Here is a 20,103-nt window from a genome sequence, read left to right as displayed (position 1 = left end):
TAAGTTGGCCCCACAGGTGAATCTCCCCACAAGGCAATGGGCATGATCTCTATGTGTGGAGGAATTAACACCCTGACCACAGGATGTTTTGCCTTTGCCCTTCCTCCCTCAGAACCTGCCAATTTTTATGATTTTCCTCAAATGCCAGAGGTTCTGATTCCCATCATGGACACTACTCCCTGTCAAGGTGGGGATGGGAAGAAAAGATGCATGTCAGACAGAGGGACAGGGAGAGGGAGAGGGAGAGAGAATAATAGAGAGGAAGAGAAAGAGAGCGTTTGCTGTAAGAGATATACATTTTCTGACCCATGTTCTCTTATCCCCTTTTATGGGGGGTGGGGAGCTCACCGACGGTTACAGAGACTTTGGCATTTTCTCTTCCTACTAAAAGAAGCAGATTGTGCCTGGCCAGTGTGGCTCAGTAGGCCTATGAACCAAGAGGACTTAGTTCAATTCTCAGTTGGAGCAGGGGCTGGAGTTTACGCCTGGATCTCCAGGTGGATGTGCAGGAGAAAGCCAACCAATGATTTTGTCTCATTATTGATGTTTTATCCATCTCTCCCTCTCCCTTCCTCTCTGAAAACAATAAGAATTGTACTAACAAACAGAAAAATGTGCTTATATGCTGATGGGCCCAAGCTAGAAGAGTGGAAGGTAGAAGAAAAAGAAAGGAATGGCAATAAAAAGAGAACGAAGGGCCAGGTGCTGTATGTGACAAGCTAGGAAGCTGCTGACACCCAGCAGAGAGCAGCAAGCACATGAGTGGCTGGCACTGAATGAGAGGCAGTAGAAGGAGAAAAACCAGGACTGACTTCCTCACATTTAGGGAGACATACAGGCAAATGGAGCCGTGCCCCGGGCCTGGATGTGTGGCCTTCTCCCTAGGTGGTCCTCTGGCAGGCGACTCAGTGAGCAAACTGAGACAGCCTAGGGCCAGAATGAGGTGGCAGGTGGGCAGGGAGCCTGTTCCATGCTGAGCAGCTAACTGTCCATTGACTGTGGGATCCAACAGCACACTAGGACATCTCCCTTTCACTTGGTTGTATTGCCCCTCAGGGTGGCCCTCCATACCCCCATCTCCCCGGTGTGACCTTCACCTGTGTCCACTTAAGTGCTCTCCGGGAACTGGCTTGAGGTTGTCCACTCTTTAGAACCGGGGTCTGTCACTGGCTCAGAGATGCTTTACCACCTCCTTGATTGATGGGAAGGAGGATCATGAGGGGAAAGTCTTCGAACATTAGACCATCCTCTACAAAAGGATGTCGTATTCTTAGGACAGGACACAGAACAAAGCAGGGGTTTATGCCAGCTTAGTATTTTGCTGAAAAGAATGTAAATGTGTTTACAGGCCACAGGAACTTGAATTCAAGAAGGGGATGTATCCAGGGGAATGACAGGCCTGGACTTGTGAGGCCAGTGGTCTGGGTCCCTGGCAGGCTGATATCCCTTTCAGTACTAGGGGCCTGACTGGTGCACAGGGAAGCCCTACCATGGAGCGGCCACAGGCCAGCGATGGAGGCTCCCAGTGGGGAGGAGTTTTAGTCCAGGGACTGGACTAGTTACCTGTGATGGCCCCAGAGTAGTTGTACCACAGTGGTGCTCACTGGAAGCCACTTTTTCCAATCCCTGTGGACGCACCTTGTGTGCGCTGACCCACTGAACAGTCACAGAGGTGAGTGAGTAGGTACCGGTGCACCAGAAAGAACCACCAAACCAGAAAGTATAAATGGTGATGTGATCTCCTGGGACCAACCTCAACCAGCCTAGTGTCTGCGCATCACGATGCTCATGCCTTCTTACTTGGCCAGTAACTGCAGGTGGGAGAGTTGGGTTAACATGTCATGGAGGACACCAGATGGTTAACATCCAGTTCTCTTTATTACTGACATTTATTCACAACCATTCAAGCAAAGGTAATCCCCGCATCTACCACCCAAACCTCAGTCTCTCCCCGAGAGATTCAGGTGGATATTTCTAACTCCTTAGGACAAATCTCCCCAAAGAAACCATTGAGTCCCCTGTCAGCATTTCCCCCCACCCTGAGTATTTGTCTGAAACTGGCTGCTGTGTTCCTGTACGGTATACTTATGTCCAGGTTTCAGTGCCCAAGGGCCCAGAGTAAAGCCTATGAGATGTACACCCAGCTGGACACTCAAGCAACAGGATCACAGAATGGGAGTTGGGTCAAGGAAAGTACTACAGCCACAGTGAGGACAGGGGTAAGCGCAGAGCCAGACCATGCTGGGCCGCCCCAACTCCTGCAGCATATGCTTCAGCACGGCATGCATCTGGGCAAGTCGGCCCAGGTTGATGGTGCCGCTCCTTTCCTCGTAACTCTCCAGGGGGGCCGCATAAATCACGCAATTCAGCTTGCTCAGCCCAACAATGTGGCGAAGCAGGTCCTCCAGGACGATCATGGAGATGGGGTTTTCACAGAAACTTAGGGTTGTGAGCTGGGAGCAGTGGCTCAGGGCTGGCAGGATGTCCAGGAACTGGGCATCCATGATCCCACACTTATCCAAGTCCAGGTCCTGGAGAGTGGGGGAGGCTCTCTCTAAAAGAAATCGGAGTGACCCAGAACTGATATTGGTCAGGTTGAGCCCACTGAAACTCAGGCCTTTCAGCTGGCTGACGTTCAGTTGCTGGGATAGATGTCTCAAGTCTCTTTCGAAAAGCAGGCAGTTAGTGATGGACAGGGTCGCCAAGGGGGTCCTCAGGCACCTGGGGAGACATAGAACAGTTACATGTGGGGGATGGACCTGGTGGGCAGAGGCAGGTGAGGATGATGCAGGCCTTCAGGGTAAAGAGGCCCATGTCACCAAAGCCTAGAGTGTTCCGGATGATGATCAAACCCAGGATGTTGCACAGTGAAAAGTGACATTCAAGTCAGAGCAAATTTGAGTGGAATCTTTCCCCATCTGTTATCTGCTCCGTGATGGATTCAACTGGATGAAACCTCACACACTCCATTTACTCATCCGTCAAGTGGAGCACATCATACAGCCCAGCCCAAACACACAGGTGTTGTGAACATAAAGGTGGGAGGTAAAGATGGGAGGAGCTCAGAAAGGAGCCTGACCCAGGGTCTGAAGCAGGAGGCAACCAGTGCATTTTAGTATTGGAGACATGTCCTGAAATGCCTGCAACTCGGGCTTCCTTCCAGCCACAGCCTAGACCCCTGTCACCATCATCTCTTAGCCCAATGAGGCCTCTGGCAGTTGTGCAGAAAGGGCTAACCTGGGCACAGTCAGGCAACATCAAACGAGAGCTGACACCCTCCAGGAACTTAGAACACTGCACTGTTTACAAACCACCTATCCAATTTCGTAATGACTCCCTCAGGAACCCTGCATTTACCACGCATTCTGTTTGCAAGAGCCTATGGCAACCCTTGGCAGACAGGTGAATGAGGCAGGTTTGGAGTGAAAGGCTGCCATGGCCAAATCTCTAAGTACGGAACTTAACCCCTGAAACCTCACCTCTGATTGGCTTTCCCCTTGTCATTGCAATCCTCACTTGGTTCTATTGCATCATCTTCCCTTCCACACCACTTACAAGGATGCCCAAAGCTACCATCTCCTGGCCTGAAGCCTCCATTACGCCAATTCCTAGCAAGGAGTCCCTTTAGTAGCCTCTGTCCTAGTGCATATGTCCTACCTTTGTCTGGGGGGTTATGTCACAACATGCAAGGTGACAGAGCGGTGAACAAGACACTGACTGTGTGGACCGTCTAGTGGCTCAGGCACTCTAGCACTGCTGAGGGACTGCACACAGGAGAGCCCATCACTGTGCACTGAAATGGAAAGGGACTCGATCTGGTCGTCAGGGAAAGCTCGCCACCCCTCACCTGAGGATCTCGTCCAGGCGGCCTCTGAGGATGGAGACATCATTCAAATTGAGCTCCTGGAGGTGGGGCAGGCTGAGGAACTGAGAGGTGACCAGGCTAACACACTGCTCCTCCTCCTCCAAGGTGGTGTGAGAAGACGTGAAGACATGGGAGAGACGGAACCGGCGCAGATTGCCCATCTGGCCCAGGTAAGGAGCGAACTTCCTCAGGGTGGACAGCTTCCAGGTACAGTTTACCTCCAAATCCTGGACAGAGTCCAGCTGCACCATATCCAGGATGTTAGTGTTTTGCTTCGACATCGCAAAAACCTTCAGCTTCTTACAGCAAAGGTGCAGCAAACCTCTCCTCTCGCTGATTTTCTTAATCAGGTAGCTGAGGGACTCATCAAGGACACCTTTCTTGAGGCAAAGGTCTACTAACAGCTCCACAGGGGCCAAGGGTGGACTTGGCCTGGCCGTTAAGCTGCGCACTTTCCCCCTCTTCCTCATGGGCTGCGGGGCCTCAGGCTCCAGCAGTGAGCACAGATGGGCTCTGGTTCCGGCCCACACAATCCAGAACTCCTGATGAACTCTCTTCTGTAAATTAAGCACCTGCAGTTTCCATCTCCTGTGGAGAAAATAGGAGTTATGCTGGGGTGCATTATGATAACAAGGAATAAGACCATGAGTCTAGGAATCTGGGCAGCTGGGCCAGACACCTGACTGGACTTTTGACTCAATGTCCCAGAATCACCTGCTCCTGGTGCTACTGGGATCCTTCATGGTCCCCATTCCTGGTACATTTAGGTGCCACCAGGAAGGAGTGGGCTCGTGTCCCTTCGGTCACCCTCGGCATTTTCACCAGCCATATATATCCGAAGCCTGTTCCCACAATGACCCCAGCAGTGGCTCCAAGGCCTGCCTCAGTTCTCCCTTTGGCCCTGCACACTCTCGGATCCCAGCTGTAACTGCTCAGATCCCCAGGGTGCTACCAGGCAACTGAATCCCCCATACCTGTGTCGAGTGTCCTGGGCAAGCAGGACATCGAGTCCCTCAAGCACAGCCTGCAAGATATCCTGGTAAGGCTGCCGATGGTTCATCAGGGCCCCCAGAGGGAGGCAGGGGAAGGGCCAAGCCTGCACCATGGCCTTCAGGACTCTGCTGTGCTTCCCAGCGAAGGCTGCCATGAACAGAGGTGGGAAGAGCTCCATAGGAAGCCACTCCAGAGCAGCGATGGCTGAGGCTTCATCCCGCAGCAGGCTCTGACATGCCAGTTCCAGGAGTCTGCGTGGAGCTGGGAGGCTCATCCCCATGAAGCTGCTATGAAAGAGATCATGGGAGACAGTCAGGAGCAAGGCATCTTGTCAGGCTGAGCATGAGCAAACCCGGCCCTTCTCCCTTCAGAGGGACCAGCTGAGGGCCAAAGGCACTCCCCCAGCAACAACTGGAGCGCCCCCCAAATTACCCCAACCCCGTTTTCTGCTTAGAATCTCAAAGCCACTCAGCCCTGCCTCTCCTCTGCCACTGGCAGGACAAGAACCAGGCACCAAGGAGGGGTGAGATGACAACTGGACACCTCCCGCATCTACCCACTGGCTAGCTGGAATTCTGCTGTGCAGTGAGTACTGGGACACCATAGAGAGGATTCCACCCTTTCCAGAAAAAAAGTTTCTGAGGATCACTGAAGGACTGAAAACGCCTGGAGTAGGGAGCAGCCCGTGGCCCAGGACTGCCTCTTGCTAATTTCCAGGAAATAAAATAGATGTGGAAGATTAAGGAACACCCACACAATGGGTACCATTGAGGCTTTTGACGCATTTTAAATGAGGAATATAAAAGCAGCACAAACGTTTCCTGAAGCAAGGGGGAGCTGGAGGTGAGAAAAATAACGATTAATTCCAACATGTACATTTTACTGTGTGTCCCTTCTCTGAATATTAGAATGACCACTTTATCCATGACAACAGATGGCTCACATGTCACCACTAAGGCTCCTCTCAATGAGAGGCTGCAAGCCATGGTCAGTGTTGCTCAGTGCCTTGAGCCTCCTCCTGTGCCCGCCAAAGGTCTCTTGAGGGCTCCATTCCTAACCCCCGTAGGGGGTGGGCAGGAGCCAGCTGATGGATGTTTCTCACATCAATGTTTCTCTCTCTCTCTCCGCCCACTCCCTTCCTCTCTTTCTAAACATCAATTGGCTGTTATGAAAGACTTTCATTAAGACCTGTTTTCACACAGACAGCCCAGCCGCTAAAAACTACAAAAAGGATTTTGCCACTTTGGCCTACAATAGGTTCCTTAGCAATACTTGACTTTCAGACACAGCAAAAACTTACCCTTTGAACCTCTATGAATGGCAAATGCCAAAACAGAAATCAAAACATTTTAGAATAAGGCAAACCTGCATCCAGAGGCAAAGGCAAAGTCTGCTCATTTGTATGGAAGAAAGGACAAATCTCTGGGTTCTTGGCCTACAGGTCGTTGGGGACCGCCTTAGGCTCCTGACTCACCAGAGCAGCATGGTGCAGGGAGCCCTGTGCTCAGAGCTGGACATTGACTCTCACGCTCTAGATTCTGTTTCCTCCTCTGCCTCCTCAGAAGCCATTATGCCCCGTCTGACCACACCTTCCTTCTGAGGTCCTAGCTGAAATGGCTACTTCCACCTGAGAGCAAAACCTTAGCCCTGGATCTCCAGGCATTTAATCCTGATGGGGTTTTGCACTCTCCACACCTCCAACTGAACCCTAGGTCCATTCATGAAAGGAAAAGAAAAGGAAACCAGCCTGGAAGTAGACTTGATGTGGGTGTTGGTGCCACATCAAAATTCCCTAATGTTCCCGTTAACACACCTTTAGGGAGACAGTGTATCATCTGAAGAGCGAAAGAATTTCAATGCAACTGTATTGAGTACCAAACAGCCCCTGAGACTTGATGTTACCTACAATTGCAAATCCCGTACCCATTCAAAGGGGAACAGAGGGACAGCTGGTCTTCCAGATTTTGAGGAGCAAGCCTTCCCCAGAGGAGGTCAGGCCAAAATCACATCTAGGGATTGATCAGGAGAAGGGAGGGGCTGCACGTTTGGAATGGGACAAAGGGAATTACCCAGGACAAGGTGAACATTGGGGAAACTCAAAGACACTGACTGCATCAACTTGAGAACTTAAAAGGCTAGTGGTGAAGTAGGAAACTGGGTGGATCCCTTAAACCCAAGCTGACGGGGCGTATAGGCAGGAGATTCTGTCACCCTTCCTCTGTGGAGGTAAAGGGCATTTCCTCTCAGAAGAACCAGATCAGCTCAGCAACCTGGCTTGAGAAAATTAAATGTGAAAATGTGGGTTGTGGTGAGGCCAGAGGAGGGGTGTGGCAGCTGAACCTGGGATGTGACTTATACAATTCTGAAAGCCACTGAGGGCTGAGAGTCGTGGGCTCTTTGGAATCTTGGAGGCACAGTAAAAAATAAATGTGGGCCAAAATACCTGTGTATCCTTACCAAGGAGCTACTACAAAGGGCATTCATTTTAGCTCAGGAATCCTATTCTACATCCCAACCTTTCACAGGCAACAGGTTATTCCCAGCCAAGTTCCAGGGGCCGGGGCCCTAAACATGACTGCCAAAGTCTGTATAAATAACTAATGTTTTCTCAACCCCAGGGAACAATCCATGCAAATTTGGCTTCAGAAAGCTCCTTCTGGGCCCAGGCCTACAACTCTCACTCAGATTGTGAGGGAAAATGTCCTCTCTCAGGATTAAGCACAGTGCACTGATACACCTTCCCCTTCAGAAGATTTGAAGCTGTACTTGGCATGTAAGGATCTGCCATAGTTTGGGATATCCCCATGCTGTACTGAGTCACACATTGGATCTTTTGAAATCCAGGGAGACACAGACAGAGAGAGAGCCAGAGGGCGGGGGGGGGGGGGAGGCAAGAGAGAGAGAGACAGAGGCAGAGAGGAGCAACTTTTCTGTAGGCTCTTCTGTACCCCCTGCATTGTGATGCCCAAACAACTTTCATATTCCAGGCAGAGGGACCACGTGACAGATTACCACAGTGGTGTTGACTTGAAAATTCCAGACTGGCTGATGAGGTTTCTGGAAGTGGTTCAAACTGTAATGAGGTCAGCAGTTGAGTCTAGACTTGGTATCATGGGCTTAAAGCCGGAGTGGTGCCACCTGGGGTGAGATTTTCTCTTTAACACAAACATTACATGCACCAGGCAGAAACTGGAAAATTGGAGGAGCCCAAGCTCAGGCAGCTTCTATGAGATTCCAGTGTCCAGGAGATACAAGGAGGCAGGAGGGACCACTTAGAATGACCTAGAAACAAAGTGTGAGCGAACATGCCTTCTTCATGAGCAAGAAATACTCCTCTATCCACCACCACCCCCATACGGAGCCTACTTTCCCAGGGCATGTGCTGTGGCACTGGGGGCAGGAGAACTTCATGCCCAGTATTGGACAGGCTCCGCCGACTCCCAGCACCCACACATGAATTTGGGGGATGTTTTCACCACATCCTGGTCGCCTGCCACCTGCTCTCATCATGGCACTCACTTATGTACAGGACACAGTAGCCTCTGAGCCCATGAGAAGGGCCATCCTGTGCAACCGCCTTCTCCAGTCAAAAAATTGCTACTGTGATCCCAGGTCATCTGCCCTTGTGACCTCTTTTTAAGAAAGGGGGTCCTTAGAATGTGCTCCAAGTCTGGGACCCTCTTTATGCATCCCTGGAATGTCAGTCAGCCCATCAGGAACCTGATGCTGGGGACACCCACTGACAACAGAAATCAGGAGTTCTCCCCAATTCTTCTGAGCTGTTTTGGAGAACGTGACAAGCTACAGTGTACAGAAGGAAAATCAACATCCCAGCTGCCTTTCTGGATCCAAAGAGGCACCAAAGAGGCAGGACGATGCCCTTCCTGGGTTCCACAGCAAGCCCTGCCTCTGTGGGTCTTCAGAGGCCCTGGGGACCAGTCCTCATGCATGGGCCTTCCCATCGTCCAATCTCTTCACCCAGCCTTTGAGCAGATACCCTTCCAGCTGGCTTCTTTCCCTCTGCAGTCAGACCTCTTCCTACACTGACCTATTTTGTCCTCTGTGCCTTTTTCAAACTCACAAGTCTCTGCTGGCACTACCTGACCTGCCTGTGCCCAACAATACCTGGTTTCACTTCAGACCCAATGACATCTAGACCTAAACAAAGGATTGCCTCTCTTTCTTGCTCCCCAAGGAGAGCATGCCTCACGTCCAGGACATGCCTGGGTCTAGCCATTGAATGCCAAGGACGCTGTAGGAGGGCTGGCAGGAGGCACTGGCACAGAGTGGACATGTTCTCAGGGATGTCCACGGGTCGGCCGATCCTCGCCCGCCAAAGACAGACTCCTCTCCTCTCTCTCTTCAATACATGATTTACTCAAGAACAGTCACTGAGTGCCTAAGGTGCATTCACTGCTATTCCGGGTGACCTGCAGGGACACTTCATGAGAATGTCACGGTCTTCCTCAGAGAATCTCTGAGGCACGAACCCTCACTTGTCTGAGTAGAGAAATGAAAAAACAAAACAACTGGGCGGGAAAATGTGTAAATCACAGGCTGGTCTTGCTTTGCCCTGTAGAGCATGCCTCACAGAATGGTACCTCCAGGTATAACCTGCCCAGCAATCCTAATAACCATAGGAAAAGTTGTCATTTTTCAATGGCCATTACAAATTTTTATCACAACATTAAAAACTCTGTTAGAAACATACCATACATGCAAATAAATAAAGTTTTAAAATCACTACTTAGCACCCTGTGATTTTAAATATTTGAGAATTAAAAACTGACATGCGCTTTGCAAACTATTTCCTGAGTAGTTTGAACATGGCTTGCGGGTCTTCTGCTCATACAACTTTCCACACAGAGTGAGAGTCTTTTCCATGCCCTGGTCAACTGTCACATTCTTTCTAGGTTTGGATAAGCTTCCAAGGTCCCATTCCTTCCTGCTGCCTACGTGGGCACATGTCTCTGGGAGAGTTCCTTTAGTGTGAAGCTCTTTGGCCTCATGGCTTACCCTGGGACCTCTCCCGCCTTTTTTTTGGTCACAACCATGTTGCTCATTTACACTTCTCTGGGAGCTGGCCGTTGTGAACCAGAAGCTGGGTTCTGAGTCACGATGATGAGTAAAAGTAATTCCTCATGTTTGGCAGAATTTAAGAAATTATGGAAGCATTTCACTTTCCAAGTCTCATTACTTCTCTCTCCAGACAAGGGACCTTGGCCGGGGCCATCAACTGACTACCTTCTCCATGTGCAGTAACTGAGGCCTGAATCAGTCGCCTGCACTCGTATCTCTGAGTGAGTCATGGGACGGTGACAAAAGAACAAGGCCCTGGTTCCTGATGTACGGCTCCCATGGCCATCACCTGGGCCAGCCTGATGGGAGTATGCCTAGAGAAGTCACCAGTGAATGGGAACATGCCACTCTCTGTGTGGCAGCGGTGGACACAATCAGGGTCATGGGCAGAGAGCAGGAGTACCCATTTAGGTGACAATCACCTGCCACAATCCAGGTGCTCAGCAGTTCTGTGCTCAGCCATGGTGTAGGGACCCAGTCAGGTCTTCAGGAGGATAAGGTAGGTGATGGTTTGATATTCTCAGGGAGAACTAGGAATGACCTGAGAGTATGTAAATTTACTGATGAGGTGCCACCCACAAGATCTGGGTAGCAGTTGTGCATGGAGGCCCCTCCAACAGCTGAGGTAGAGGGAAAGAAAGGGGTGGGGGACCCAGCTCAGCGCTGGGGCCACAGGAGGCATAGCTCCAGGGTGTCTCCCTCTTGGCCTGAGCTCCGCTATGCCCCGCCGCCTCATCCTCTGCACAGGTGGATCATACTAAGGAGGGCACCTTCCGGCAGCCCAGGGCTGACAATTCTCCGAGCCCAAACTACTCTGGAGTCATGGCCTTGATCTCTCCTCTCAGGGTCCTGCGACCAGTATGTCCTTAAATAGCCACTCTCAATGTGGCTGAGACACTAGTAACACGAGGGGTTACCACCAGGTGACCTTAGTACCAGCAGCATCTGTGTGAGGCCTGATAGTCCCAATGCATGAGGGCGAGGTCTCTCCATCCCCATTCTGTAGCTCCCAGGCCTCCCTGACCTCCTTGGGCTGTAGCCAGGGGACAGGTGGTGCACTACTGTTACTTTGTTTCAAGAACCATCCCTTACCCTCAGTGGTGCAAGCTCAGGGGAAGAGACCAAAACTTACCTGTCACCAAACACCAGTTAAGTCAGTCTGTGGGCTCTCATGCCAGCCCTGCTCCGAGCAGAGTTGCTGAACAAGGGGTCCCTAACACACTACAGCTTCTTGTCTCACGCTCGCTCTCTTTTACCCCATGAAAACACAGGAGAACAAATGAGTTTTGGGGGACATGACCTGATAATACAACGGCTGCTCCTGTTTCTGCTCCCCCAGGAGGAGCCTGAGGATGCAGATCCCACCTCTTTCCCTAATGATGAGAATGGAAGAGGTGCAGGGCTTCTCTAGACACTCAAGGAGGCTCCCGTAACCAGCACACCTGAAGATGTCTTCCTTCCATGCTGGCTCAGCTCAGAATGGCCTCACGCCCGCCAGTACTTGGTTGCCCTGGTGGTCCATGGTCTCAGTCACCTGTGTCAACCCAGGTCAGAGTAAGAACCAAATGGTCCCCAAATAAGGAAACACCATGTTAACGCATGTACGTAGGAAGCCATGGGCTCCTGGGAAAATCTTCTAGAACACCGTGGAGGAATCTGAAAACTGGAGATGTGCCCTGGCTGGTTGGGCATCATCCTACTAGTGGAAGGGCACAGGGTCGGGGCACGTACAGGAGTCAACAGTATTTCTCTCCTGTCTCTCCCCCACTCCTCTCTCTCTGTCAAATGGATGAAAAGAAAAGAAACCCAGATTACTTGAGAAGGTGGCGGCTGGCAGGACAGAGGGGAAAAGGTGATGTGAGTGAAAGGGGAAAGGAGAGTGTGTGGATGTGTGTGTGTGTGTGTGTGTGTGCGTGTGTGTGTTTGTGTGTCTGTGTGTGAGTCAGGGACAGTTAAATATGGCAGGAGTATCAGAGCCTGGCAGAACCAGTTCTCCTGGACAGGGAGCACCTACCACCTCCGTGGACATTCCACACCATCTGGAAGTGAGGAGCAGCCTCTTGTAGGAACTCATAAACACCACTGCCAACACAGTCCTTAAACACTGCCCGCAACCCGGCAGCCATGCCAGCCCAAATCCTGCTGCCCCACCCAAAGACCAGTAGACCCTAGGACCTCCACCTCCAAAGGTACTGGCCTCCCAGAACAGTATGTGAGACATCGCCCCACCCCAGCAGCAGATATCTGGACACCACAGTTGCGCTTTGCCTGAGCGCAGGCCTTCTGAGCCCACCCTCCACAGGCCTCTTCTGGGTGCTGCTGAGAGCACCTGCTGGGCACACTCTTAGCCAAACAAGGGCGCACTGCTCCAGCAGTAGAAATTCTAAATTCCCTCTCCCTGGATACCTGCCCACAGACACCTCAGTCGTGCGGCTTCAGAGCCAGGGCCTTTCAGTTTGCGTCAGTGCGCCGCACTGACAAATGTACCTCAGTTGCCCCTGTTAGCCGCCACTGGACGTGCATATCCAACCACGGACACCGCAGCAAAAACTGAGTCTTCCCACCCAACAGCTGCAGAACTCTGGACACCACAGTTGCACCTTTCCAGTGTCCAGGCCGCCTGAGCCCAACCACCCCAACAGACATTTCCTGGGTGACTCTGTGAGCCCCTGCTGGGCACGCACAATTTCAACCAAGACCACAAGGCAGCAAAAACTGGGATATACCCCTTCCTATAGCTGACTTCTGGACACCGCAGTTGCGTCTTTTCAGCACACAGGGCTACTGAGACTGCTGCCCCTAACGGCAGCTCCTGATGCCACTTCGAGCCCCAGCTGGGCGTGCTCATATCCAAACAAGGCTGCACAGCCCCAGCAGTAGAAATGTGGACTTCCCCCATCCCGACTGCCAAACAACATACACCATGGTCGCATGGTTTTAGCACGCAGGCCCCCTGAGGCCACTGCACCAGCAGGTAACTCTCAGGGCCTCTGTGACCTGCCACTGAGCACACTAGTATCCAACCAAGTGCTGAATGGCCCAGCAGAAGATAGTCGGACTTCCTCCTTTCCATCTGCAGACCTCTGGTCACTGCATTGCACTGATCCAGCACGCAAGTCCCCTGAGCCTGCTGCAAGGCACAACATGCTGGCATCCAGTCCCCACAGTAGCGCTGCTCCAGCACAAGGGCCCCCTGAGCCCACTGCCCCAGTAGACGATACTTGGGTACCTTTGTAAGCAGGCACTGGGCATCCAATTCCAATTATGGATGCTCATCCCCCAAAGCAGAAAATGGGACTTCTCCCTACACGTGCCAGAGGCACAGCACAATCACTCTGATCCAGTGTGTAGGCCCCACAAGCACACACCACTTGCAGACAGCTCCTGGTGCTATCACTGGGCATATGCCTTTCCAACTGAGGGTGCATGGCTCCCTCAGTAGGATGCAGGGCACCACCGCTCCCCCCCACACACCCCGGGTTACCTACCTCTGGACAGTCTGCTGCTGGATCCTAAACCCCTTTGTGATTCAGAGGGAAATCACACTGGCCAGAATCCCACTGCCTCAACCACAAACTACGAGATACCCGCCTCCGCACACTCATAGGCCTGGGACCTCATAGTGAGTTTCAGAGTAATGCTAATCCAGCGACGGTCACACCACACCAGCTAAAGTCACAGTTCCTGAGCCGCAGGCCCCAAGACTCCTTAATCCCAGGCAATGGTCTTTGGGAACAAACAGTGAGCACATACCAGTGAGACCTCAGAAAACCTTTTCCACCAGAGCCGGAACAATAATCACATCCAAAACACCTTGCAAAACAATGCTGGGGGTCAGTCACATTGCTAACCCGTGATAACACTTCATCCACAAATAAGACACTAACAGTCAAGACCCAACTACCTCAAGAGAACCCAAATAGCTCAAGTAGGGAGCTCCACTAGATGACCTATCCCAGAAGACCTGAGAGATCACACCATTAGAAACACCCCCAAAAGAACCTGCGTAGCAAAGCAGTTGAATCTAGCTCACAGATACAATACCAATATTACAACAAAACATAGGGAGACAGAAAAGCAATCCCCAAAGGAATGAATAAAGTGAAAACTACGGAAAAGGAGTTAAATGAAATGGAGGCAACTAACGTGTCAGATGAAGAAAGTTTAAAATGCAAGAGGAGTGCCTATGGGAGCTTTGTGACAACACCCAACAAAACAACATCTGCATCATAGGCATATCAGAAGGAGAAGAAGTGAAGCAAGGAATAGAAAACATGTTGGAAGAGATAATGACAAAAACTTCACGGATATTGGCCAGAAAATAACTATGCAAGTGCAAGAACCACACAGGGTCCCAAACAAGATGAACCCAAAAAGACCAACACTAAGACCCATCATAATTAAACATCAATGCCAAACTAAGAATCATAAAGGCCATTAGAGAGAGACAGAGAAAGTTACCTACAAGGGATCTCCCATTAGAATATCAACTGATTTCTCAACAGAAACACACCAGGCCAGAAGGGGATGGAATAAAATATACAAAGTGATGTGAAACAAGGGACTGAATACATACCCAGCAAGTCTACCATTCAAAATTGAAGATGGAATCTGGACATTCACAGACAAAAAAGGGCTAAGAGAGTTTATTAACACCAAGCCAGCAATGCAAGAAATGCTAAAAGGACTGCTGTAAAAAGAAGAAACAGAAAGGCAAGATGAAACAAATATATAAGAATAAAAATGATGACAAACAAGTACATATCAATAACAACATTAAATGCAAAGGGATTAAATGCTTCAATCAAAAGACATAAGGTAGGTGAATGGATAAGAAAACATGATCCATATATTTGGAGTCTGTAAGAGACCCACCTCGGAGCTAAGGATTCACACAGACTGATAGTGAAGGGATGGAAAATAAAAGTGTTTCAGGTAAATGGAAATGAGAAAGAAGCTGGGATGGCAATACTTATATCTGACAAAATAGAACTCAAAGTGAAGGCCATAACAAGAGACAAGGAAGGCCACTACATAATACTAAAGGGGGAAATTCAACAAGAAGATATAACTCTGGTAAACATATATGCACCCAATACAGAAGCACCCAAATACATAAAATACACACTTCTGGAAGGTATTAAGGGACAGATAGCAATATAGTCATAGTTGGGGATTTTAATACCCCATTGACACCACTGGATAAATCCTCTAAACAAAAAAAACTCCAAAGAAACAGCAATCCTAAATGACTCTCCAGTTCAGATGGACTTGACATCTTCAGAACATTTCATCCCAAAGCTACTGGATATACATTCTTCTCCAGTGCACATGGGATCTTTTCAAACACAGACTACAGATTAGGACACGCAACATCTCTTCAAATTCAAGAGCATAGAAATCATAATAAGCATCTTCTCAGGTCACAATGGCATAAAACTAGAAATCCACTGCAATAAAAACAATGAAAAAATCAAACACTTGGAGGCTAAATAGCATGCTATTAAACAATGGTTGGGTTATCAAAGAGATCAAAGAAGAAATGAAAAGCATCCTGGAAACAAGTGACAATTAAAACACACAATCCTAAAATCTATGGGATACAATGAAAGCAGCCCTGAGAGGCAAGTTCATAGCTCTACAGGCCTACCTCCAAAAACAAAAAAAAAAAATGGTAATGAAGTATCTAACCTTGCAACTTAATCAATTAGAAAGAAAGCAACAAGAAATGCCCAAAGTACTCAGAAGGTAGTAGATAATAAAGATCAGAGCAGAAAGGAACAACAAAGAGACCAAAAAAATATAAAAGATCAATGAAACCAGGAGCTGGTTCTTTGAAAGGATACCAACAATCATGAACTGCTAGCCAGGCTCAACAAAAACAAAAAGAGATGACCCAAATAAACAAAATTATAAATGAAAGAGGTGAAGTAACAAATGACCCCACAGATATACAAAGGATTGTAAAAAATTACAACAAACAACTCTACTCCAACAAACTGGACAACCTGTGTAGCTGGACATTTGTAAACAAGGATCTGATGTCCTGCCAAGAAGAAGCGAATGTTCTATCAGGAGCACAGCGAGAATTGCAAGCGAGTCACGCTGGGTCAACATTGCACACAATCTTGAGTTCCAAGAACATTTACGTCCCTGAGAAAGGCTCAGATTAAATAGTTGTAGGTGTAAAACAGAAAGGGAGGGCACAGCTGCAAGTTGTCTTCAATATGCTATAGTAATCCTATATAATAAAAGGCTAATATGCAAATAGACAAGAAGCAGAACGACCGATTGCTATGCTATTCACTGACCACCAGGGGGCAGAAACCCAATGCAGGAGCTTCCCCTGGTGGTCAGTGCGCTTCCACAGGGGGAATGCCACTCAGCCAGAAGCCTTGAGCCCGGCTCATTGCTGCCAAGTGCAGCGGTGGTGGCAGGAGCCTCTCACATGGGGAGTGGGCCTAACCCATCAGTTGGACATCCACTGAGGGCTCCTGGACTGCGAGAGGGCACAGGCCAGGCTGAGGACTTCCCCCGCTAAGTGCACGAATTTTGTGCACCATGCCTCTAGTAATATAGAACAAAACAAGATTTATTTATTTATTTTATTTTTTATTGATTTTTTATAGAGAGGAAGGGAGAGAGATACATCGATGAGAGAGAAACATCGATTAGCTGCCTCCTGCACATTCCCTATTGGGGATGTGCCCGCAACCAGGGCACATGCCCTTGACCGGAATCTAACCTGGGACTCTTGGGTCCGCAGGCTGAAGCTCTATCCACTGAGTCAAACCAGTCAGGGCACAAAACAAGATTTAATTGATTCACTGCTGACACATGACCTTGTACCAAACCCCAATAAAAACGATGGTGAGAGTGCAAGGTTTGCTGCATGCCTGAGCGAGCTGTAGCCCTCTGTCTGGCATCAATCATCCTGAGTGCTCATCTTACCTCTGCGTCTTTGGTTCAGTAAACATCCCTCAACTCTTGGCGCCCAAATAGGGACCTTAAGGTAAGTACTGGGAACGCACAGGACTGAAAGGCAAAAAGTCTGCAATGGTATATGCAAAACTTTCGGCAAGCCAGGCAGCGCATTGGGGAACTCCCCAACGGCAGAGAGTCAATATATGACTCTGCTGCGTTCAGTGCTTAAAAGCACTGGGGTTAGTGTGTCTCAAGACACTTTTAGGAAATTAGCTAGAGAAATAAAAAGGCATTGTTATTGGTTTGAGCTGACAGGCAGAAATCAGTTAAATCTAAAGGTTCATGCGCTACGTCACGCTCATCAGAATGGAGATCCTATAGGACAGGAAGTTTGGTCCTTGTGTACTTTGATTACTATGGCTCTTAAATCTTTGCAGTCAAAAGCAAAGGCTTTTGATTATAAGGCTACTCCAATTAAAGTTACTAGCTCTCGTTCATACTCTGCTTGTGAAACTGATAAAGACATGCCTTCTTTGCCTCATGGAAATAATACGGACCAAAAAAGGAAAGATTTTGAACGGAAGTTGAAGGGATATGAAGATATAGAAGAGACTGATAAAGAGGACATCCAGGATTTGTCAGAAAGTGAAACTAGTAGCACTGATTCAAGTGGTAGCGAACAAACGAGATTAAAAAAGAAAATCAAAACAAGGGATGACAAACAAGAGTTCTTAAAAGATTTGCTGACTCATACGAAGGCTTTAATATGTGGTATCCCACCGCCTCATGTTAAACCCACTAATAAGTTACAGGAATTAATCAATTAATGCTTTTCCAGTTCAACAGCCACTGTCAGAGGAGCCCGGAGTAACTCCCTCGGCTCCTCTTCCAGACCCACCACATTATTCCACAGGGGCACATAGGCAATTCCAGCTGCCCTTGCCTACTGAAATAAACAAAATATTATTCGATTCAGAACCTGGAGATGAGATTGTTCCTCCCACATGGAGAGAAGAGATAATGATTTCCTTGCATTTCTGATACAGCGGCAGCCAATGCCACAGGATCTGCAATAATATCCCCAATATCCAAATGGTTATGCTAATGTGGCTCATAGTCCTCAGTCCTCATGAGTTTAAACCTCTCAAAAGTTTAAAAGAGGCAATTAATTCTTATGGCATGCATTCCCCGTTTGTGACGGGATTACTTACTAGTTATGCCTCGGAATTTTTGCTAATTCCCCTCGATTTGGAAGCTTTGACCTAAACTGTACTGGATCCAGGAATATATTTACAATTTAAAACATGGTGGAGAGAGGAAGCTGATGTTATGGCTAGAGAAAATGCAGCAAAACAGCCTCCAGGACAAACATTTCAGGAATTAACTGGGTCTGGACAGGATGGGCGATTGCAAGCACAGGCACCTTTTTCAGATTTGCATATCACTCAGATAAATTATGTTGTTTAAGAGCTTGGCAGAGAGTGGATACACCTGGAAAGGCATCTTCTGCTTTTACTAAAATTACTCAACAAGCAGGGGAGCCTTACACTGACTTTCTGTCAAAATTAACAATAGCAGCTAAACCGGTTTGGCTCAGTGGATAGAGCGTCTGCCTGCGGACTGAAAGGTCCCAAGTTCGATTCTGGTCAAGGGCATGTACCAGGGTTGCGGGCACATCCCCAGTAGATATGCAGGGGGCAGCTGATCGATGTTTCTCTCTCATCAAGTTTCTAGCACTCTATCCCTCTCCCTCCCTCTCTGTAAAAAATCAATAAAATATATTTTTTAAAAAAAGATTAACAATTGCAATTAGAAAGGCTCTCTCAGGAAGAGTCATGAAGATTATTTCTTCACTATTTCTTTACAACCTCAAGACTATGAGAAATTTGCATTTACCGTCCCGGCTTTAAATCAAGCAAAACCCACTCAACGGTATCAATAGAAAGTCTTACCACAAGAAATGTTCAACAGTCCCACTATATGTAAGGCATATGTGCATCAACCTTTAGAAATAGTCAAAAAAAGATTTCCCAGTACTCTAATTTATCATTATATACATGATATTTTAATAGCTTCTGAAATTCAATCACAATTGCAGGAGATTTACCAATACCTCCCTGAAAAATTCTAAGACTATAGATTAGAAGTAGCCCCAGAAAAGAAACAATGGCAGGAGCCATGGAAATATCTTGGGCAAAAATTAACAGATGTCTCCATTATTCCACAGAAGGTTCAAATTAGAAGAGACAGTTTAGAGACTCTAAACGATTTTCAAAAGTTATTAGGAGACATTAATTAGTTGAGACCCAGTCTTGATATACCTACTTATCAATTGACTAATTTATTTCAAATCCTAAAGGGGCCACCTGAATTAAATAGCCCACATGTTTTAATCCCTGCTGCAGAAAAATAATTAACTTGGATAGAACAGCATATACAACAAACACAATTAAATAGACTTCTCTCCATAGACAATTTTAAATTATTAGTTTCCACACTGAGCATTCTCATACAGGGTTACTTCTTCAAGATAGTAATGTTATTGAATAGATTTTCTTGCCTCATAAATCACAGCAAAATAAAACAGACTTATATTCAAACAATTTGCCAAATTATTTACAAGGGGAGATTAAGATTAAGACCATTATGTGGTTTAGATCCAGAAGAAATTATAGTACCTTTTACTGTCAAAAAAATTCAAAAATTGTTTCAAATATGTGATAACTAGCAAACTGCTTGTGCTCATTTTTTAGAGAAAATACATAATCATTATCCTACAAATAAAAGGTGACAATTTCTTAAGAAAACTGAATGAATATGGCCTCATCATATTATAGCTAATGAACCAATTCAAGGCCCCACTGTTTATACCAATGCAAACAAGCTAGGAATAGCTGGTTTTCATTTTCAACAGCTAACAAAGGTAATTCAGTCTGCATACACTTCAGTACAATGCGCAGAACTATTTGCCATTGTTTTATTACTACAACATTTTCCTCAAGCTGTAAATATTGTCACTGATTCTCAATATGCAGTAATTACTCACTTACTAAAAGCTTTTGCAGTAATGGAAATACTTCAAAATATTAACACTGATAATGGTTCTGCATATCTATCTACAAAATGTCAAACATTTTTTTTCAATTTCATCATATCACTCACGTCACTGGCATCCCTTGTAACAATACAGGACCAGCTATTATTGAAAGACAAAATCACACCTTAAAGGAAATGATCAAAAA

The 20,103-nt window shown here is 47.7% G+C and overlaps 1 protein-coding gene across 1 annotated transcript; it reads right to left on the bottom strand.

The window, feature by feature from the left end:
* Positions 1-2,165: 2,165 nt before the first annotated feature.
* LOC308512428 (melanoma antigen preferentially expressed in tumors-like) lies at positions 2,166-5,132 on the bottom strand (the record flags this gene model as incomplete). Its single annotated transcript, XM_081082183.1, has 4 exons — positions 2,166-2,721; positions 3,358-3,365; positions 3,904-4,453; positions 4,840-5,132. 4 exons carry the CDS (start codon positions 5,130-5,132, stop codon positions 2,166-2,168), a joined length of 1,407 nt encoding a protein of 468 aa, XP_080938309.1.
* Positions 5,133-20,103: the final 14,971 nt, after the last annotated feature.

This window comes from Myotis nattereri, assembly GCF_964212035.1.
Source record: "Myotis nattereri genome assembly, chromosome: Y".
NCBI lineage: Eukaryota > Metazoa > Chordata > Mammalia > Chiroptera > Vespertilionidae > Myotis > Myotis nattereri.
The sequence above is the reverse complement of the archived record's forward strand: the minus strand, read 5'-3'. Positions and strand labels throughout refer to the sequence as shown.